General features: G+C 40.3%; 1 protein-coding gene across 3 annotated transcripts in view; it reads right to left on the bottom strand.

Moving 5' to 3' along the window:
• The window catches only part of csmd2 (CUB and Sushi multiple domains 2), a 280249-nt gene that overhangs the window by 185218 nt on the left and 71892 nt on the right, over positions 1-23139 (bottom strand). For all 3 annotated transcript variants that reach the window (XM_023959868.2, XM_078955368.1, XM_023959867.2), the window contains exons 4-5: positions 20651-20845; positions 13151-13358 (exon numbers count right to left, since the gene is read on the bottom strand). In XM_023959868.2, the coding sequence (XP_023815636.1) occupies positions 13151-13358; positions 20651-20845 (403 nt within the window). The remainder of the gene's footprint in view (positions 1-13150; positions 13359-20650; positions 20846-23139) is intronic.

The following is a 23139-nucleotide window of genomic DNA, read 5'->3' as shown; positions in this document are numbered from 1 at the left end:
GGAGAAGAAAGTTTATACTGTGGAACCAGCCAGAGTCACACTCCTGACCTGCTGTCGCAAGGAAATTAAGATGTATCACATTCAAAAATAGTGACCATGTCCTTCCTATCTATATTTCTTCTTGCAATGTCCCCTATTGTTTCTCTCTTAACCACTTTCTTCTTGATTTGGTCATGAAAAATTTGGGTTTTCCAGACACCCAGGTGATTAAAACTTGAACTTACTGTATTTTTCACGCTATAGGGCGCATGGTCAATGGTGGTCTATTTTCACACCTTCGAATAAGGCGCATTTGGTGAGACAAAAGAGGAGGAATTAAGTCTGTCAGTCACATTTTGTTAATTGGGTTTAGTCTTTTCACATTTCTCTAACTCACAACCCTTTTTGATACTGGTGAATAAACAGACTGACATATGGACAGAGCACTATATGCCTCTAAAAATGGTTTGAACATCACTAAACACAGTACATGAAAACAATCAAATTATAAGGCACTCTGGATCATTAGGTGCACTGTCATTTTTGGAGATAAAAAAAAGGCTTTTAAGTGCTGCTTATAGAAAATATTGGTAATGTAGTAAAAGCACAATGATATGAATCATAGAGAACAATTGCGCTATTATGTGGTGATGATGTATTTTTATATAAAGGATAGTCTTTAAAAAATGTTGTATATGCTGTGAGATGCATCTTTGCTTTCTGTTGATGTGTTTTCTAAGATGGGGAATTGAATGAATTGCAGGGAAGTGCAACAGTGGAGGGGGGGACCCACAATACATTTAGATCATCATCTACTCAAAACACTGAAATATCTTAATGTGTTTTAATTCTAAAGAACATCTTCGGCCAAGTATTTCTCATGTATCAGTCAAAAACTCTTAAATGTACCACCCAATCAGTTAATAATAAGTCAAGAAAATTTATTAATTAACATGCTATGATTTAATGCACACACACACATTATTTATATATATATATATATATATATATATATATATATATATATATATATATATATATAGTGTGTATGTGTGTTCCATAGTCTGAGAACTTTCATTTGAATGTCCACAAAAGTTCAAAAGTTTCCAGCAAAGGCTCTACTCAGAAGATTTAAGATAAAACAGCCCCTCTTGAGCAAAGTAAGTGTGTTAAGCCACACACAGCTTCCTTCAATCAAATCCAAAAAAGCTCCTCTCCTTACTGACCTGTTTGTACAATCTAATTGCCGCACACAGTGTCTTTTCAAACAGCCCACAGAGTCCACTTGGATTGATTTAAGTCTTGCTTTCCCTTTTAACTTTCCTTCACTCTGATCCTTTAGTCTTTTGTTCTACGTAAGGCAACTAATTTTATTAATATACTTGTGAACCCTTCATCTCCATCAATAAATCTGTTGAAACAATACATCCATGATCTTGACAACAAAAATAAAAATAATATCTAATCCAGGTAAGATCAGGGACCCATTGGAAAGTAAAGGTGTTTTGTCTGGGAGAACTGGAAGAAGTTCGAATGAAGAGGGACGCCTTGGTATCTTTCCTCGGACTGCTGCTCCCATAATTCGGCTCTAGATGAGTCAAAGAAAATAGATGACTGGTTGCACGGGTTTCATTAAGTTTTATCAAACAGTAAATTCTGTGCTTCGAAGGTAAAATAGAGGCTTCAGTGACATTTTATTTTGAAGGAATGAAAAGGAAAGTGTGTTTGTGGGTCGAGCGAAACGTATACATTGAAAAAAAATGATGTCAGGTCCAGTTTATTTGAAGTATTAGTTTTTTTAAACCACAGTTAAGCATTTTTAACAATTCATAAGTATTTATCTTTAAAAACTATGGACGTATGTTTAACTTTAAAACTTATTTATATTTAAGTGGCTTAGTCTAATTCTTTTTTTCCACAATCACCACATAATTTTAACTATCTATATCTGCAACATTATATATAGACGTCATGTTAGGTTTCATTTAAACATGTTTATCTGGGCAAATGTAAGCACCTGCATTGTCACGCTCAAATATGCTTGTCTGCTTTGGCACTAAATTAAATAGCATCACACCCTTGGAACTCACCATTCTTGTGCTTTGACACGCCACATGTAACTGTGAGGCTGCGCATATGGATCTCTGAATAGGACTCGATCTGCAGCACTGCACCACAGTTTGTGGGAAGCAGCACTAAAGACAGGCTCGCTGCAGCGTCTGAATTAAGTCAATTTTGATCAATAAGGTGAAGGAGACAGGAAGTGTTTGTGTCAGAGAGAAAGCGGCTTAGAAGTGGTTAAAAAAATTAAGGAATCATATTACATCTGTTTAGGTTTGTGATGTAAGCCCTTTTAAATAAAAAGAGCGTCTGATACATGTCCAGTGGGCCTTACAGCAAAATCTGATTTTTTTTTTCAATCTCTCATTGGTCTTTAAGTATCTGACGAACAAGTTATTTTAAAGGTAAATCAACTGATCTTTATCAGTGACAGATTGATTGGAGCACTCTTGTGGGTTAAGGACTACTGGAATAGTTACACTTGGAGTAAATGATGAAAAAAGTTAATCTTTGCCAAGTGGAAAATAAAAGGGTCAGTACTTGTTTAGCAAAAAGGAGAAAAGGGTACTGTACTTATATCATCCTTCCAGAAAATACATATTTATTGTTCGACAAGGTTATTTAAGGATTGTCCTTTTTGTTTTGCTCCCTCTCCTGCATTTTAGGTTTGTTGGCATCATAGCTACTGCATTCTCAGAACGTACCGACTGTTGTGTACTCATACACTCCCTCAGTTCTGCTAAATGCAGAATTCTCTTAAAACTGATTAAAAAATAACCGAAATTTGATGTAATGTAGATTATGACTCTTCATATCTTGGGATTCTTGCAAAATCCTGCCATGACTCAAAGAATAAATGCACACATTTCAAATGTATCACAGAAAAATAGAAAAATATTCTTCTACATCTTTTTAAAACGTTTAAGTCTTTAAAATGATGCTTGGTACAAACTTTAAGTTATTTCAAAAACTATAATGGTTCAAGTTTATTGTACCTGAATCTAGAAATCAATAAATTGATGTTTAAAATAAAGGAGGCTGTCTAATCCTTTATGATTTGATATTTGAAAAATGGTACATATATACACTGTATATTTATATTACCCATCAAAGTATGACTCAAAGGACCTTTCTTTTCCTTTGACATGATGGTCCTAGACATGCATCATGGCTGTGCTGCAATCTCTAACACTAGCCTTAAGAAAGTTCTGTATTTGTGTTTGTACGAAAAAGCCCAAATGTCAACACTTCTCAATGACCAGGTTAATCTCTCTCAAATGTTCTATAGTTTCAAAAACATTTCAAGATGGTTTCAACATTTTGCCCATTTGCTCAGTCTCAATAACCTGTACTTTTATTGATACAACAAGGTTAGCTTTCTCTTTAACCCTCACCCCTGCAGCCATCCCCAGGGAAAAGAAAATAACGCACGTCTTTCAGCTACCGTAACTATGACCGTTTACCAAATGAACGTTATTCCAATGGATTCTGAAGGGTGAGAAACGTAAAGAGTTGCATATTTGTGCAAATATGCTTTTCTCAACTTTCTGAATATGTCGGATTTTTTTTAATTTTGTAAACTGTCAGAGTTAGAGTAGTTCAAATTATTTTTTTCAAGTTTCTGGCGATGGCTCTAGAATTGATGCAGAGAATCTCAAGAGAGAAGACAGTGATTGTTAGGGCAGACTTTAACGGAAGTATGCTCATGTGAACATAGGAAAAGAACTTGATCTGTAGGCCAAATAAGGTATAGGGCAGGGGTCGGCAACCCGCGGCTCAGGAGCCGCATGCGGCTCTTTGGCGCTGCCCTAGTGGCTCCCTGGAGCCAATAGATATTATTGTATTGAAGTTAAACTCGCACAACAGAGCAGTCACGTGACGCGTCGTTCTCCGCTGAATGCACTGCAGGGCAAATAAACATTTAATCGTTAATAATGCTCATTATGTGTTTGAAGCAACTTAGTCATTTTGATAGTAGGCTAATATAGATACATATTGCATGTGTTGCCTTCATTAAAAGGCTTAAATAGGTCTTTAAATATTTTGCGGCTCCAGACATGTTTGTTTTTTGTTTTGTTCGTCCAATTTGGCTCTTTCAACATTTTGGGTTCCCGACCCCTGGTATAGGGTGACATAAGAGTGGGGGGAGGGGTACACACATTGACGTTGTGGCGTATACTAATGTAGCACTTTACTACCTTACTACCATCAGATAAGGGTGATAACGTACAAAGATGGAAATGTGTTGACAGTTTCCACAAGTGTGATGGAAAAATGAAAGGTCAGCAAGAACTTAGAGGAACTGATGAATGAAAAAAATGTTAGAGAGCACAGAGTAGCAGTGGATGTTGTAGAGAAGGAAGTCAAAGAAGAGAACCAGAAATGCAATATTTGCTTTGAGGATTGTTCTGAAGAAGTACAGTAAAGGTCAGGAGGAGCTGGATTGTTTTTAGATCTAGAAAAGGTCTGACAGGATTCACAGAGAAGAGTTGTGGTTTAGATGAGGAATGATATTCAGGACATGAATGAAAGACATGAAAGACAATGGTGAGATGTGCTCTAGGTGTGACAGAAGAGTTCAAGATGGAGTGGGACTGCATCAAGAATCAGCTTTGAGCTTCTTCTTGTCTACTGTGTTGATGGACAGACTGACAGATGAGGTTAGACAGGAATCTCTGTTGTCCATGATGTTCTGTAAAACTTTTCAAGTCCAGAGGGTGTTTGCTTAGAACTTTTATAAAAAGAAGCCATTTAATTTTTGTGAAGATAAACCAATGAGATCACAGATGACATTGTGGTCTGTAGTGAGAGCAGGAAGTAGGTGGAGAGGTTTGCTCTAAAAAGAAGAGCAATGTAGGTCAGCTGCAGCAAGACAGTATCTGTGTGTAAATTAGAGGAAGTCAAGTGGAACGGTAAAGTTACATGGAGAAGAGGTGAAGAATGTGGAGGACTTTAAGTTCTTAGGGTCAACAGTCCAGAACAACAGAGATTGTGGGAAATTGGTTAAGAGGTGTGTATAAGCAGGTAGAAACAGGCGGCGGAAGGTTTTAATTTGCAATGTGTGACAGAAGAGTCTCATCGAAAAAGAAAGGAAAGGTGTAGATGATTGTGGTGAGAGCAGCCACGCTGTTGGTTTAGAGGCAGTGACTCTCACAGGAGGCAGAGCTGGAGGTAGCGGAGATGAAGACATTGAACTTGGAGCTACCGGCAAGGAGACCTCGACAAAGACCAAAGAGGAGCTTTGTGGATATCATACAGGGGAACATAAGGGTGGTTGTTGTGAGCGAGGAGGATTCAGAGTAGAAGGTTAGATATAGACAGATGACTTTCTATGGTGACCCCAAAAGGGAGCAGGAAAAAAAAAGAAAAAATAAGTCTTTTCTGCAGCATCTTCATACATCCACCAGGAGAGTGAGAACAGTCGGTTCACTGAATGACACAACTTCAAAGTTGACCCAGTCTTAATCTAATATCTTCTGCCTCTAGGTGATTGGGAAAAGGTGTCAACCAAGGCAGTGCAATATCCTTTAATGCCTTGAGGAGATCATGGTGACTCATCTGTCTACCAAACTCCAACAGCTTCCAAATGGATTGTCTCAACAACTAAAGCCCTGCTGATAGACAAATCTGAGGTACTTGATAAAACTGCTAATATCTATTCTTTTTAGCAGTCAGGATGAGAATCAGTATATGATGAGATTCCATTTTAATGTTAGTGCCCATGTTCAGAACAAGGCAACAAAATGGGATTTGCATCAAATCAAGATGAAAAAATAAGTGACACGATTCTGAAACAGATATGGGAGTACTCTGGGCTATCATGTACCATAGGAATGTGCTGGTGAAGTACAGAGAATAATTAGCATACGGAAAATGGTTGCAGAGAGCAACATTAGCAGCTGCAGGTGATGTCATGCTAATTTACGCACCATAACTATTGGTGATATCATTGTTTTTTTTCTAAAAGACCTTTAATTTAGATAGACAGATGGACAGACAGATAAAAAAAAATTGCAGACCAATTCGAAGCAATGAAAAAACTATGCCTTAATATGTTTTATTAAACCTAAATGGCAAAAGAAAGTGACTTTCTGACTGAGAAGGACAGAGACATTGTTGAATTACAGATATGCAAGAGTGACGTGACAGGACTAGTGATGACAGTGAGTTCAGGGTAGAGCTTCAAAGTTGAAAGCTTCATCTACTCTAAAATACAAGCAAAAGAGAAAAAAGTAAAAAACAAACAAACGCTATAATAGAAGTACAAAGCATACAAAAAAAAAGCAGTTTTCATTTCACAAAACATTTACAAAATATGTCCATACGTGCTGAAAAGCAGTTGTTCTGAGGAAAATCCATGACATCTGACTTGACATTATGCTGGATTTTTTGGAAAATAACTGTAAAGCCTTTTCTGGTTGCACTGCCAGACAAACAGGACGGAGTGTTTGAGGGGATAATGTATAATTATTCTTTTGCACACATACTTTGGCTCTGTGACAATGTCATAATATTAGTCAATAGCTTGACAGGATAGATACTGTAGATGAGACAAATGCACAATGTGTAAAATAAACACATAAAAGATACAGCAGAATGGAGTGCATGTGTGAGAATGCACTTAAACTTGCTTTGGACTAATCAAACAAATCATGACTAAATGCATTTATCTATAATAAACCTATTGTCAGGGCTTTAAAGACCCACTCTGATGAAAATAGTCTTTTTTGTGTTTTTAACATGTTCTTGTAGCATTTTCCTGATTTTGGAAATATATATAATGAGAATTAGGCTTAAATTAAGCACATTTCTAATGACCTGCCGTTCTGCAGAACATCCTAGAAAATGGCAATTTAAAACAAGTTTGACTAAGAACAACATAATCATAATGAAAAGACCACTAATAACAATTTGTACGTAGATTAAAAGCTGATCGGAGTGGGATTTTAACAGAAGGGAAAAAAATGTATAGAAAAACTAAATATACATTTTAAATGATATGTTTATGACAATCTTGTTGGTTTACCTTCACAAAAAGGAAATTTCTCATCTATTGAAGTTCCAAGCAAACAGCCTCTGGACCCAAAAAGAAAAAAGCAGTTTTTGAACATTTATCCTCTCAGGTGACTCAAGCTGGTGTACTATACTCTCCACACGTCTTTATCTCTTACTGTCTCTCTCATACACACAGAGACATGCTCACTCCCCATGTTGGGAGAAGCTGACAAGTATCAGCACTGCAGGGATAATTCATATGCTCACGAAATGTCAGTGTCTCAAACCCATAGGGCAAAGTGTTAAAAGTGAGTGTAGAAAGAATAGAAAACGACCTGAAGGAATCAAAACTCATTGGGCTCTCAGATCTCCAAACAAAAAATAGGTTCCATGTATCAAGGGAGTTTCTGTGTTGTCAGAGAAGAAGGCATAAAAAAAGAAAATCTCATGAGAAACAGAGTTTTCTAAAGTTTTTATGACAGATATGGTCATGCAACTTGTGTTTTTGTTCTGTTAATTTTTATTTTTATAAGAAAGTACCATGGTGTTTCAAATGACTAAAACATGTTTTCTTTTTCTTTTTTCCCTAAAATGGTATTTTAAATAGTTAACCAAGGTAATACAAACAAGCATTCAACTCAATGTCAGAAGTCAGAACTCTGTCTCCCCCTCTGGTCACCGAAGGGGGCCGTCCCCAGAGTTCTAACCACACTACAACTCCCAACCACCTCAGCGGACGCTTCCTGGATGCCAGACACCTGACTCCCATTCATTCAATCAACCACAGCATACTTAAACACTGGACTGAGTGAAGCTCAGTGCGAAGTATTGTTTGTGCCACTCTGCCTGCCTTAGTGAGTGTTATATTTGGACTTGATCTTCTGTTTCCTAGCCCTGTTTCTGACTCTTTGCCTGCCCTGACCCTCACCTGGATTTTGACTACCCTGTATCTCCTCTGATGATCTCGTGCCTGCCATCGACTCCTGTCTGCCTGACCCTGATTTAGATTTGTGGACTTATAGCTGAGCTTATAAACCTGCTGCATTTGGATCCAGCCGTCTGCCTGTTCTTGTAACACTTACATTTAAAATCAGTGAACCTGTATTCACACCACTCTCGGCTGCATGCGTTCAAATGATCACTTCCAATGAAAAGTCTATGTAAATGCTATGCATGTATATTTGCGTTTCAGGTTTTTGCTTTTATAACTTGCGCTCATGCATCGCTAAACAAGTTTTTATGACTGTTTTTGGGCTCTACGTACTAAACACATCGCCATTGAATGTGTAAAAGTTAAACTAGGTTGAACTTTGACCAGTAAGGGACTTGGATTTGGTAGTGACGTTTGGATGGTGTCCCTTCGAATTCACGGAAGTGCCAACCATTTGAAAATTGATCACAAGGTAGAAATTAATAATTTTTATCTTTTACTCGGCCGGAACTGTAAGACACAAAGTTTTTATATATTAGAATAGAGCTCCAACAGAAAAAGCCTGGAGCAAGATTTGCAGCACTTTGACCTTTCACACTAAGGCTACATTCACACCGCAGGCTGAAACGACCCAATTCCGATTTTTTTGCCCCTATCCGACCTGTATCTGAGCTTTTCATGACAGTATGAGCCACACAGATCTGATCCTTTCAAATGCGACCCAGGCCACTTGGGCATGTGGTCCTGAATCCGATACGTATCCAATCTTTTCAAATGCGACCACTGTCTGACCGGCCAGGCCACATGAATCCGACACGTACGTCATCGATACGCTACAAAGTTCATAATTCTGCATTGAAGTAGGCGGAAACGAAAACATAAACATCAACCATGGTGGACGATACTGCTGAGACCAGTCAGTGGAAGGGAAGTGAAGTCACCGATTGGATTAATATTTGGGGTGACAGCTCTATTCGGGCCAAACTCAAGGGCTCTTATCGCGACTGTGCGGTTTTTGATAATATTACCAGCGAAATGGCCGAGCGTGGTGTTGAACCGTCCCCGCAATGACTTTTTTTCTTCCCTTTGCGACCGTTGTCAGAAGCGCGGGGGACTGAAGGTGAAACCTCCTTCGGGGTTCACTTCCCTGTTCGGACTCTTAGATTCTCCAGAACGGGTTAATAAAGAGTCAATAGCATTTATTCTAGGGGAAGCCTTCTTTTTATACCGTTCTCCTTCCTCCGTAACACACAACATGAATCCACCTCCCTGCACGTTTTCTCTCTCTTACGCACGCACGCACGCACACACGCCGCGCGGCCACAGCACATACACATCTCCATTCCACAACAGTGGGTCCAGACGATCCTTGCTCCAATGCCTTCTTAAAATAAGAAGATTGTTATTGTGCTGGCTCCTTCGTTAAAATAAATTTAATAATGCTAAAAGAGCTCCACTGTTGACAGCACTGTTGTTGACATCCATTGCTAACGTTAGCTACTTCTGCAAACAACGAGTGACGTCGTTCATCGTTGAGAACTCTTCTGCGCATGCGGGTCAATTCTGGGTCATTTCACGGTCACACAGAAGATGACAAAAATTCGCATTTAATTGTAAATGTGAACGGCCTTGCAAAAAAAACAAAATCAGATTTTTTCAAAATATCGGAATTTAGCCTTAAGCCATGCAGTGTGAACATAGCCAAAGATTCTGCTGGTGTTCGACATTTTCCCGTAAACCATAAATAAAGAAGCCCCTCCCTGCATGCCCAATGTAAACAACATGGGCTAAATGCCCGTTCAACAACCCACGTTTACATGTTTTTACTCGGCACATTCCTGCTGTGTCCGTAGCTTTAAATTCCACTCACGCAAAGATCAAAGGGGCCAATTGTAAATCTACATGATAGAAGAACATGTCATTTACCTAACAAAAATCAGCGAGAAATTGCTAAACTAACAAGTCAGAGGTTTGGATAGGTGAGGTTTCAAAAACGAAAACACCATTGATGGTGGACTTGGCGCTATTCAGCTTTAGATGTTATTCACCTCTTTTAAAAAGCCAGAGGTGCCTCTTCTAATTGGTAGTTAGAAACTGCAAAGACTTTGCATTGAGCTCTGGATAAGATGGTCCAGATAAACCTCACTCTGAATGATCTACTTAGGTTACAAAATGATGGACTTTTACCATTTTTGCGATGATTTGCTTATGCTGCCAGAACTCCTTTTTGACACAAGAAATCCCATTCTCTCCACGCCTCGACAGCCTCATTGATCTCTGCTGGTTTAAACAATGACACTAAGTTTGAATGTCTTAAGGTTAAAAGTTTTATTGATCATTTGCCTACTTAATCCATACCATAACTATTTTTATAATACACTGTAAATATTTTTAAAACGGATTTCATTTTCAATTATTCCATTTCTATATCTTTTCTTTAAGTTAATTTTTCCTTTCAATTAGTTTTATACATCAACAGAGTAGGGCATCAGTGTGAATTCAAAGGAAAACTTTCGCCACTAAGTGGCACTGGCTGCACTGAATCCTTTTAGAAGGGCATAGAGTGACTTGAGACAGAGGCACAAGTAGATTACATCTTGTTCAGACCTAATCTGAAAGAGATCCGTCACTGAAGAATAGCAGTAGCACTAGAGTCTAGCTAAACAACATAGGACAGAAGTGTTTTGAATAGCTCTCAGGATGAAGAAAATAAGTTTTGTAGTACAGAGTTTTGACTGAAACAAAAAAGAAGCTGTTCAAAGTTAGAACAAAGTGTTGACTAGCATTTAGAGTTTTACTGAGAAAGACTTATTGTGTTAAAAAAATGCTTGACTAGAAAACAGAAGCACACAGAATTAATTTTTTAAGAAGCACAGGGTGGAAAATATTACATCTGTGTAGTAAGAGGATGAAATACGGAAGATGTTGAAGAAGATGGAGAGTAGATGGGCAGTTGTGGTGGTGGTGGAAGTGGCAGTAGTCTTTTGGAATGGATTGTTTAGTGCAATAACTAAAAGATGAATAAAGATTGGAGGTGAACCATTTTTTTTTTTCTCTTTGGAAAAAAAGGTTGAAATCTACTGTAAAGTCCCACGAAGATATGAGAGTCTGGTGGAAGTCAGCTGTAGTCAAAAGTGAGCATTTGTAAGCTACGCTATTGAACTCAAGAAAGGCAGGAAGATGAGAGTCGAGGATCATTTGAAGAAAGATAACAAAATCCCCCCCTGTGATAAACTGGCAACCTGTACAGGGTGTGCCCTGCCTTTGGGTAGCTGGGATTGGCTCCAGCTACATCCATGACCCCGCTTTTTCTTTTTCGCCACTCTCCTCGAGGGTTGCCGCAGTGAAAAATTCAAATTGTATGTGAACTGGCTTCAGTTTTACTGCAGACACCCGTCTTGACCTAGCTCTCTGTATTTACCCAGGCTTTGGACTGGGACACATAAACACAGGAAAGTGCCACAAATTTGAAATAATTTGTAGCACATGAAAATCTAGGGTAGTCTCCCATCCAAGGGCTAATCAGGTCCAACTCTGCTAAGCCTCTGCGATCAGATAGAATTGGATGCCCATGGCACATTCATGCAGGATGGAGGGATGCATCAATATTGCAACCAATTTATATTTCTATATTTTGGTTTTGTGAATTGGTTTCACACTAGACTGTTTCTACCCAATACTAGCAGTATGTTCTGACAGTTGAAATAAGCCTTGTGCTAAATGTCAAAGTGGTGTAAATCTGATCAAACTTGCTCCAGGATTTTTCTTTCACAGCTCTATTCCAATATATGAAAGACTTGGTGTCATAGATTTACAGCCGGGTACAAACCACAATTATTAATTTCTCCTGCATGATCAATTTTGAAACAGTTGGCACTTCTGTGAATTAAAAGGGACGGCATCCATATGGTACCATCAAACCCGACTCCCTGATTAGTCAAAGTTTAGCCTGGTTTAAATTTCAGTGCATGTTCAATGGCTGCACGTTTTGTACGTAAGGCCAGAAAAATAGTCATAGAAACCTGCGTAGTTATGCATGAACACGAAGGTTTTCAACACAGAAGCACCAATGTACATAGACTTTTCACTGGAAGTGGCAGTTTGAACGTGTGTTGGCAAGGGCAGTATGAACATAGCTTTATAGTCTTAAGTCTGTTTTTCTTGCCAAAAAAAAAAAAGCAGATACCTAAAGTAAACTATGCTGCTCTTTCAGATGTTGACGGTTATGTAATCCAATGAGGACATTTACAGGAGAAAACGACTAAAGAAACCGATGTTAACACAGTCAGTTGCATTCCTGTGCACCGTGCTGTCCTCTGAGCTGTCCTTGTTGCTGCAATGTGTGATCAAATATGACTGCCACTATGCCTCACTTGCCAGGAGCCTTCATCCGTCCTTTTACTAACCTACTGCAATGCTTGTTCTTTGATACCTCAGTCACAGAGAAGGTGCGGTGCCACAGAAACCATGGTCACATGCAGAATAGACATAGCATCTCAAAAAAGAAAAGAGGAAAAGCAAAAGGTAAGGATGGCTTAGAAGAAAAGTGAGGTTCAACCTGTAAAAGTACTTTATATATTGGTTTTTGAAGTAAAAGGAAAAAGTGAAAAAAATATGGACAATTCCAGCACAATTATGTAGCAAGAGTGACTAAAGAAGTGTCTATACCCATTTCAGTCCATATGGACTGTAATACTTTTGCAGTTGTGTGTGCGCAACAGTGAGAGAAGACTCGCTGCTGCAATCAGGATCACTAATTACTTCCTTAGATGAGAAAGTTGTCAGGGAAAGGTGGAGCTGCCACAGATGGCGAGATCCTCCCTCTTCATCATTAGAGGTAGGTGCGTCTGTTTGTGTGAGGCTGACTTCCCACAAATGTGTGCAAGAACGACTGAGCGCTCAAATGACACCTTAGAAACACAGAATATGCTCGAGTAATGTGGAAGCTCGAAAGTGTCCATCATAGAAATTACAGTTATCTGTCAACTTAAAGACACGAACAGCAAGACAGCTATAATCCAGCTCTACAAAACCTAACACCCACCCACCTTTAGCCAAACTCCACTAAGCTTTCTTTTGCAGGGTTCTTGTGTGCAAGCGGTGTCATGCTGGACTGCCCTTAACTTCTTGTCCTCTTAAGCTCCCTCATCGGGGGGAAAAAAATGCTGCCGGCAGACTACTCACCACTGTGAAGATCCCTCAGTGCCGCTGACCTCCAAGAGGTCATAGTCCTCCTCCAGTTGAAAGTCAGAGAAAACCAGGGCAATGGTGTCTCCTGGCTCAGCCAGCACAGTCCAGGTGCAGTCAGCATTGTTGTTATACTCAGCTGGGTAATTGGGGGTGGTGATCACTCCGCTTTGACCCCGCAGTGTCCCTCCACATCCATCATCCGCTGTAGGAAGTGCAGTGAAAAGAGGAATGTTTAGAGTAGAAAGATGATCTCACAAACAGGTGATACATTGAAAATATGAGATCGAATCAAAAAGTAAGAAAAGGTCAGTAGACGAAAAATGAAATCAACAATCAAACTTTATGCCATATGAAAAGAGCTGTTGCTCAAGGCAGGAATTTAAATTTTTTTATCAGTTTTTGTTCAGACATAAAAAAACATTCCGTGTTGTGTCTTGACATAAACGTTGTTCTCTGTAAGATTACAGTCGAAGGTTCCACACTTTCACAGCAAAGTCACAGAGTTTGTTACTGCAGTCCCAACAGATTACGGAAATCTTTAATGACAAAGCTGAAATCTTTATAACAGGCTGGTAAAAGGTCTACAATATTTTGCTGCAAGCACTACAGGACCTTGTTTAGGACCTCAAGTACAGTGTCTTCTGTAAAAAGTCTCAGTTTTCGGATAATATGGCAGGTGAGGAGGGTTGTAGAGGGTAGAGTAGTGGGGGGGATGGAGCTGTGGTTGCGCGGTGATCTCTGGGTTGCTTGGGTCGGGTGCCGGGGCTGGCTCGCGGAGACGGGGCTCCGGCTGGTAGGCGGCTCATGGGTTGTCGGGGCCCTGGCTTCGTCCTTGGCCTGCGTCTTGGTGGCCCAGTGGCCCCCATGGCTGCCGCCTGGTACGGCCAAGCACGCCTGTCCTGTGGCCTGGGGGCCCAGACGCCGGGTTTGCCTATGGGCCTGGCTGGGTGGGTGGGCGGGCGGTCCCCTCCTCCCCCTCTCCCGGGCTCCTTCGGTCTCGTCGCCCGGGGCGCTCCCCGCCTGGGGTTCACTTCGACAGCATGCATGTATCTCAACCCCCACGTGCACGTGCACACTACCACACTGCTCCCCATCTGCTTTATCCCTCCTCCTAACCCACAGTGTATTGATGGACAGATATTTTCCGCTCATCTTCGTGTCAGAATTTCTCCTTTAATGTAATATTTGTCTTTCCAGCAGATCTGGTATAATTGTTACACAGCTTAAAATAATAACTTATTCAAATCAGCACTTGAATAAGTTATTCGTGATCCTTTTGAATTCATGTTTTACTTCGAAGCCCATCGAGACGACTGTTGTTGTGATTTTGGGCTATACAAATAAAATTGAATTGAATTGAATCCCCCACATTCTCCACCTCTCTTCCTTTTATTCTCTTCCACCCCCCTCACATTCTTCTCCTCTCCCTCCCAACACACCAAATGTGAAAAAATAAAAATAAAAACAATAAATAAAGTCTCAGTGTTATAAAAACAGTTCTTATGTAAAGTTTATGCTCATTAAATCTCTGCAAAATACTGAAGGGTAATTTTGATGCATCTACGTCACAATGTGAGAACCCACTTGTTTATTTGTGGATTGGGAGGCGCTGGTGTTCAGAGCTCAAGTTTTTAAAAAATAACTCTGAAAAGCCACTTTGGGGTTGTTTATAGTGAGGAATGAAAATTATAATATACTTAGAAGTTCAATAATGTGGATTTAGGTTGATATAAGTCTTTTAAAAGTATTTTTTTGTTTATTTGCTTATTCTAATGAGATTCAGTCTCACCTTCATAGGAATTTGACTGCATACACTGCACCTCATGCTTAGGTCTAAAAAGGGTGCTACAGGCTTTTGGGTTTTTGGGGTGTCTGGGCCTGTGGAAGATCAATGTGAGGAGTGACTGCATCTTAAAGGAAGTGTAAGTCTTGCAGTTCCCTTGAGGCCCCTATGGCCACTTTGAGGGATGTTATTGTTGTACATGTGGTGTGTGGATTGTAAAGCATTCATTCATCTTCTAAACTTGTTTTGTCCCCTTCGGGGTCACGGGGCTGCCCAGAGCCTATCTCGGCCACTTGTGAGCGAAGGAAGGGGACATCCTGGACAAGTCGCCAGTCTTTTGCAGGGCATTGTGAAGCATTTGGAAGTTAAATGTAAGTTGTACATATTTGTGACGTTCGGGTGTTGCTGTTGTATGATGTCCTTACACCACTCTGCTGCACAAACAGAGTTTGCCTGTGCCTGTAGGACGTCCACACAAACAACGCTCTCATTTTCTGATATCCAAGTCAGACTGCAAGCAGGAATAGCACACTTATCAAAGTGGTCTATGACTTTAATATTGTGTATGAGTCACCTACAGTATGTGCCCCTTACAGGTTTACAACCTGTATTCACCCGTAAGGACAGTTGTGACTAAGGCATTGAAGGAGTGAGACTTAATTTGTATGCTGCAAGATGTCAAACAATGATGTGGGTTTACAGATAATTTTTGAGTGTGGGTCACATTGCGGTCAACATGTCTATGAATGTTTAAAAAAAAAAACAATTAAAAGAAACATTTTTAGAAAAGGTTTTAGCTTAAAAAACTGACAAGTGGAACATACTTTGAATGACACAAAGATGATAGTTTTTATGGAAAAATAATATTCGATTTACAGGACAAAACTTTTTAACCTAGTTAAAACAGAAGTTTGCAAAGAAACCGTTCTTGTATTTTTCTCTTTCCTTCTTTACACATCTCTTAGCTGTAAGTGAAAATTTGTATTTTCCTAATTCAGAAGAATATAAATGTGCAGTGTGTTACAGCATATTTTCCCCTCTGTTAGTATATTTTGCCATAGGCCAGAGAGACAGCAGGCAATGCCTTCAAAATCCCCGATGGTGCTTTTACTGTCAATAGGAAGCAGGATTTGGAGGATGATGCAAACTAATGCAATGTGGAGAAAAGTGATTAAATTATAATTATTTCCGATCTATGTTAAATACAGCATCTTTTCACTTTTCAAGATAGCTTCAACTCCATGAAAGAATTTATTTATAGAATATTTATATTCCTGGATAGACCCCGTATTTGTTCAAATGTTTCTGTCACACTTGAAAGACACTTTTGAATGAGGACTATGCAATCTGCATTCACTAATGGGATGCAGCAATCTAAAGTAAACAGAAATACAATACTTTACAAATTATACATGTATATTAAAGACGTGGGTGGGACGGTTTATAAAGGTTTGACTGTGTGCAGTGCTTTAGAAGTGGGAAGAGAGTTTCAGAAACATTAGGCCCTGCCTATCATCTGTCCTACCTGTCACTACAGCAAACCCCCTAAGGGAGGGCAAAGGGGTGTATACGGAAGAGCGGAAACCTGTGAGGTGTGAATTCAATGGGAAACCACGGCAGAGGAGCAAGGAGAACGGGATGAAGAAGAAGACAGGTGACATGCAAGAGTGGCCGAGAAAGAAACCTGTGGAGGGAAAATGGTCAATGAAGAAGGAGAAAGATGAGGTGAGGGGTGACAGGTGATTTTTGCTGTGCGGATGACAGGATATGGAGTGCATACAAAAAAAGAACGAGGAAATGCATTGGTATTCCACATAAGACTGCTTTTTTCACACCCGAGGGAAAGTCTCAGGACTCTCAACTTTAACTTGTGACTCTTGTCACTCTGTGTGCCAGGTTGCAAACAGCTAATACAAACTCTTGCTAGATCTGTGTCTGCTTTCCCATGAAACCACAGAAAATATAAAATACTAAAAAAAATAAATGACAAGTGGACATGTGGCGTAACCCTTTTGCTACCCTAGGCACTTTAACATTGGGAGTTGGGTCATCTAGACCCCACAAGACAGCGCTTACTGCACCCAATGTCACGCTCATGTTCATTTGGACCAAAACTGCTAGATTGAATTCAACATATAATTTTATTTTTTTCAAAAAAGTACTATCAACTCATAGCTTTATCAATATGACTTCTTCTTTCTCTTTCGGCTTTTCCCATCAGGGGTCGCCACAGCGAATCATCCTTTTCCACCTCACTCTATCATGGACATCTTCTACCCTAACATTAGCCAACTTCATGTCCTCTGTTAAGACATCCATATATCTCCTCTTTGGCCGTCCTCTTGCCCTCCGGCCAGGCAGCTCCATCTCCAACATCCTTCTACCAATATATCCACTATTCCTCCTCTGAACATGTCCAAACCATCTCAGTCTGGCTTCTCTGACTTTGTCGCTAACACAGGCAACATGAGCCGTCCCTCTGATGTACTCGTTCCTTATCCTGTCTAACCTGGTCACTCCTAAGGAGAATCTCAACATCTTCATCTCCGCTACCTCCATCTCAGCCTCTTGTCTCTGTCTCACTGCTACCGTCTCTAACCCATAGAGCAGAGCTGGTCTCACCACTGTCTTGTACACCTTTCCTTTGAGTCTTGCTGGCACTTTTCTGTCACACAACACTCCTGACACTTTCCTCCACCCGCTCCAACCTGCCTGCACTCGCCTCTTCACCTCTTTTCCACACTCCCCATCACACTGAACTGTTGACCCCAAGTACTTAAACTCCTGCACCTTCTTCACCTCAGCTCCCTGTAACCTAACGCTTCTACCTTGATCCCTCTCGTTCAGACACATGTATTCTGTCTTACTACGACTGACCTTCATACCTCTTCTTTCCAGAGCAAACCTCCACCTCTCTAGCTGTTCCTCCACCTGCTCTCTACTCTCACTGCAAATTACAATGTCATCAGCAAACATCATTGTCCAGGGAGATTCCTGTCTTACCTCGTCTGTCAGCCTGTCCATCAGCATAGCAAACAAAAAAGGACTCAAAGCTGATCCTTGGTGTAGTCCCACCTCCACCTTGAACTCCTCTGTCTGACCTACAGCACATCTCACCACCGTCATACTTCTCTCATACATGTCCTGAACTACTCTGACATACTTCTCTGCCACTCCAGACGACCTCATACAGTACCACAGCTCCTCCCTCGGCACCCTGTCATACGCCTTCTCTAAATCTACGAACACACAATGCAGCTCCTTCTGACCTTCTCTGTACTTTTCCATCAACATTCTCAAAGCAAAAATGGCATCAGTGGTGCTCTTACGGGGCATGAAACCATACTGCTGCTCACAAATCTCCACCTTCTTCCTAAGCCTGGCTCTTCTCACTCTCTAAAATCCTATTGAACAACCTTGTTAGAAATTCCACTGCTGTCTCTCCTAAGCACTTCCATACCTCCACAGGTAGGTCATCAGGACCAACGGCCTTTCCGCTCTTCATCCTTTTCAGAGACTTCCTAACCTCATCCTTTCCAATCTCTGCTACTTCCTGCTCCACAACAACCACATCTTCCTCCCTTCTGCTTTATCAATATGACGCTAAAGAAAAAAAAAGAAAAATAGCTGTCTGAATTTCCTCAATAGTCCCTAACCCCTAAATGACTATATAGTACCTTGGATTTTATTTGCAATTTGGACACATGTTCAGTAGTTTTTTATTTATTTATTTATTTATTCATTTATTTATTTATATTTATGTTTTGTTTGTTTTTTCAATGTCAAATATGCCAAACAGGTGTTTTTGTTGACCACGCCCACGTTTTTTGTATTGTATGTCATATCATTTCGTTAAGCTTGAGCTATGAATTCATGTATGAAAGGGCCTAGAAAATTAAAGGTGGTGGCCTCTTCCAGAGGTCAGAAGTCAATTAAACTTTGGCTGTGGTTGTAGACCTGGTGGCGTGTGTGTGAAATTATTTGAAGATCATTTGAACAAAAGATTTCTTTTCCCAGTATTGTGGGGGAAAAAATGTGAAAATGGCCAGATTTCTCACTTGGTTGCAAGAATCCGTTGGTCTAAGGGTCGTCCCTAATAGTTTAAAACTTCCTTTGAATATCTCCAACATGTGTGTTTTGATTTTGTTAATGGATTTTTAACAACAGTTTCTCCCACTGTGTTATTCTCATTTTTTTGGGTGGGCAGCGATAGAGTACTAGGTGCATACAAATTGGGGTGGAGGTCAAATGTTTGCTCGGTAAGAAAGACGAATTCTGAAAACAATCTGGTAAATTGATGAGCTCGACACAGGACATGTAAAGCATTATCCCTTCCATCACTAACTATCATCCTTGGCTCAAGAGTGCTGGCACACCTTGCACGGTCCCCCGATGGTGACCGTGCCAAAATATTCTCTGCTCCTGCAGCGCAGTGCAAGCTCCAGTGTTGCACATACGAGCAGCTTTTATAATTGGACTGACATTAACAATATACTTATGCATTATGAAGGAGCATTCAGGTGTACAAGTTGACTTTTATGGGATATTAAGAGACCTCAATTAATCAGAGGGGAAATTGCCAGTTTCTAAAACTTGTTGGCGTGTAATTTCTGATGAAAAGGTGGCATAATCACATCCCTGAGTGCTTGAGGGATTTTTGCAGGGTGAAGTCTTTGCGGACCTGAGAGGGGAGATGGAAAACTAATTTCTCACACTAATTGTTAGTTGATTAAGGAGAGAAGAACTAAAGGGCAGAATGAAGTAACTGTTTGTAGATTCTTGGCAAAATTCAAACACACTTTGAGGGCAGCATCACGAAAATGTGCGCGCAATAATTTCTCACTCATAAATGGAGTACAGGTGTGTGCCTGCATGAGGTTGGGTGGGTGGAGACGGTGTTGGCGGTGGTTTGCAGCCATGTGTGCTTCTATGTGGGCTTCCTGACTCCCGGCCTAGCCACAGATGGCGCAGCGTCTCAGCGGTCTGCTCAGCAGGCACGCCGAAACCCACCATTGGCCACATGGAAACACACAACGGCAAATTGATACGGAAACTGACAAGTCTGCAACATTAGTTTCCATTTTGGTTTTTAAAATATTATATAATCGTTTTTAGAATTCTTGGGGGTTTATTTATTTTTTGCAGTGGTGTCACTCTTGCTAACAGGGAATAATGGTAAAAAACAGAGTCTTGTTGGGAGAAACAGCACACACTGGCAGGTGTAACTGCCGCAGGGGTACTTGCTAACTGACAACTGGCGCAAGCACCTCACAGGGAGTGAACACACCAGGCCCCACTATGGCAAATAAGACATCAGTAAAACTGCAAAAAGCTATGTCACACCATGAGGAGACATCTGTAAATACATATAAGCATGCATGGGGCCGGAGCGTTGCATCGAACGGCCAATAAAAAAACTATTATAAAACGCAGTCTGTTTATTGTTACGTCAGATTTTATGTTTGAGTTCTGCATATTTTGTCTTGGTCCATCTGTCCCCATGCTATTCACAATGAACAAGACAAACTATTTGGGACATTCGTCTGTTTTTATCACTTGTTACTGAATCAAAAATATCTTATAAACACAGTGCTGATGTTTGTGTCACTTTTTTGCCCCCAAGTCAAATATGTTAAAAGTCAAACAAAATATCTACTTTGTTGTTTGAAATGTTTTAAAAAAAATAAAAAAGGTTGATTTGTATCACAAACCTCTGCAGTAAGGGAGAGGGAAATCCCAGGCTGCAGTGCCAGCTGAAGTGGCGAGGCAGGATAGTGTGGTGTGACCCTCGAGCACATAGCCGGGGCTGCAGCTGTACCGGATTTTGTCTCCGATGTTATAGGTGGACCCCTGATGCTGGCCGTTCAGAAGCTGTCCAGGGTTACCGCAGGTGTAACTGGGCAAGGCTGGAGAGGGTGAAAGGGAGAGAAGGACATGTTCATGTTAGAACTACCCTGAAAATAGGCAAAGGTTCATCCGGTCATAAGAAACATTGAGTTTAACGACAGTTTCACAGATCAAATGCAACATAACATTAAGCATCGTATTATCCTCAAATATTACTCTCACATTTTACCCTTGGGGACAATTTGACCCCAGGGATATTTGCCTTCAGAAAATGATTTGTATAAAATTGTTGACCATGTTTTTGTGTCAGGCACATTGTTTATTTGTTGATTACATAAATAACCCCTTGATAATGAAACAGATCAGTGGGTTGACTTGTTCTCTAGCGCCACCATCAGGTCAAACTTTTAAATTAGAATGACCGTATCTTGAAAAGTTTTCATACAAATCTTCTCAAATGCACTGACAACATTAATGACCACAAGAGTTTGAACTCTATTGGTTTTGATGATTATATGACCTTTGCTGTATTGCCACCATCAGGTTAAACTTTCAGTTTTAAAGTTGGGTGATCTTGAAAAATTTCCATCTAAATCTTTTTTCATTTGGGGTGCACATTCATGACTGTCACAGAATAAAGCATATTGGCATTATTTTTTACTATTTTTGTCACCTTTTTTGTGATATATTTGTGGTTAGTCACTATAAAGTCTCCCGGCTTGGTACCGGCAGTGGCAGAGTTAGAGTATTTTCCCTCTTTTTTTCCTTTTTCTAATGTTTTTGTGTGAAACAGAAAATCATAATGAGAACATAAGTCAGATAGTCAGAACATGGAACAGTTCTTTATGCCCAGAGTCGAGCTTTTAGTCTGCACTGCTGTACACAGGACGTGCAGAGAGTTGGTGCATGCTCGTTGCAGACATATTTCTTGCTAAGAGTGTGTCCCACTAGACACACAGTCAGTCATGTTAAAGATAAAGTCATTATTTGAGCTCTTCATTTGTGATATGAGATAAGATAAATCTTTATATATCCCACAATGAGGAAGTTCTGTTGTCTGCGGCAGTAGCAAAGTGACATTCAGCAAAGTAAAGTGACCTTCAAGTGTTACAGTTCAACATTATAATATATTTATACAACATAAAATATGTAACCATCAATTGAAAATATTTTACATGAGATGATAATTTTAGAGGGGAGGCATGTGTGGTTGGAAAGACTTGGATGTGATCAACTCACAAGCCTACATTGGCTTCCTCATTTTAGCAGGAGTCCACACAACACCACGAGAAATATCAAAGTTCTCGTGGGAATAGTTGTTTTCCCCACCCCCCTGTTATGTATCAACTCAAAAGTATCAAGTCTGCACCTGCAGGTGTGGGGATGTTAGGTCACACACACAGACAGACAAATTTTACACAGCTAAAACACCCTGGGGTCAAATTGACCCCCGAGGAACACCAATGTATGCAATTTGTGTTTAGCACATTTCTTCTTCCACTTTCGGCTTCTCCCATCAGGGGTCGCCACAGCGAACAAGTCGCATGGTAAATTTGGCAATGTTTTACGCCGGATGCCCTTCCTGACGCAACCTTCTCAAACCGGGCTTGGAACCGGCACAGAGGTAGAGAAGGGAACAGGGAGCAGCCCGGAGTCGAACCCTGGTTTCACGGACGGAAGGCGCCGCAAACCAGCACGAGCTAAACCGGCTCCTTGTGTTTAGCACATTTAGAGAAAAAAAACATGAACAAAAATTAAAAAGATTAACCATTATTTACTTAATGACAAACATTGAATTGGGGTCAAATTGACCCCAAGGATAATAGGAGGGTTAAATGTGAAAACATTATATTCAATAATGTAAATTTATTGTTCCACTCCAATCACCTTTTGATCGATGGTTAAAGTGTTCCCAGTGGTCTATCATGATTATGCCGCTTTTAGCCAAAATCCAAAACAAAGTCATTATTTAAGAGTTTGTGTAGAGCAGCAGGATTTTAGTGAAACTTCATCTCTGAGTTTTGGGCAGGTCTTTTTCTCTCATGGCTCTATTCAAATGCATGAAAGACTTGCTGTCATAGAATTCCGGCCGGGCACAAACTGAAATCTAGCTTCCAGATCCTAGCAATCTAACATTAGTGGTGCAACAAATTTTGGAACTATCCAGCCGTACAGTTTGGAGTCAGATTCCAGCTCAGATGAGGAAAACAGACGATAATGTAGCTTTTGGTCAGCAGGTTATGGCCCCCCAGGCGTATTGTCTACATCACACATAAGATCTTTTTCAAACTGCATTTTTTTCATTTACTTCTGATTCAAAACAAATTCAACACAGAAATACTCTGAAATACAT

The sequence above is a fragment of the Oryzias latipes genome, chromosome 11 (genome assembly GCF_053564925.1).
Source record: "Oryzias latipes strain Hd-rR chromosome 11, Olatipes_Hd-rR_3.1".
Taxonomy (NCBI): Eukaryota; Metazoa; Chordata; class Actinopteri; order Beloniformes; family Adrianichthyidae; genus Oryzias; species Oryzias latipes.
This window is presented reverse-complemented; position numbering and strand designations above follow the sequence as displayed.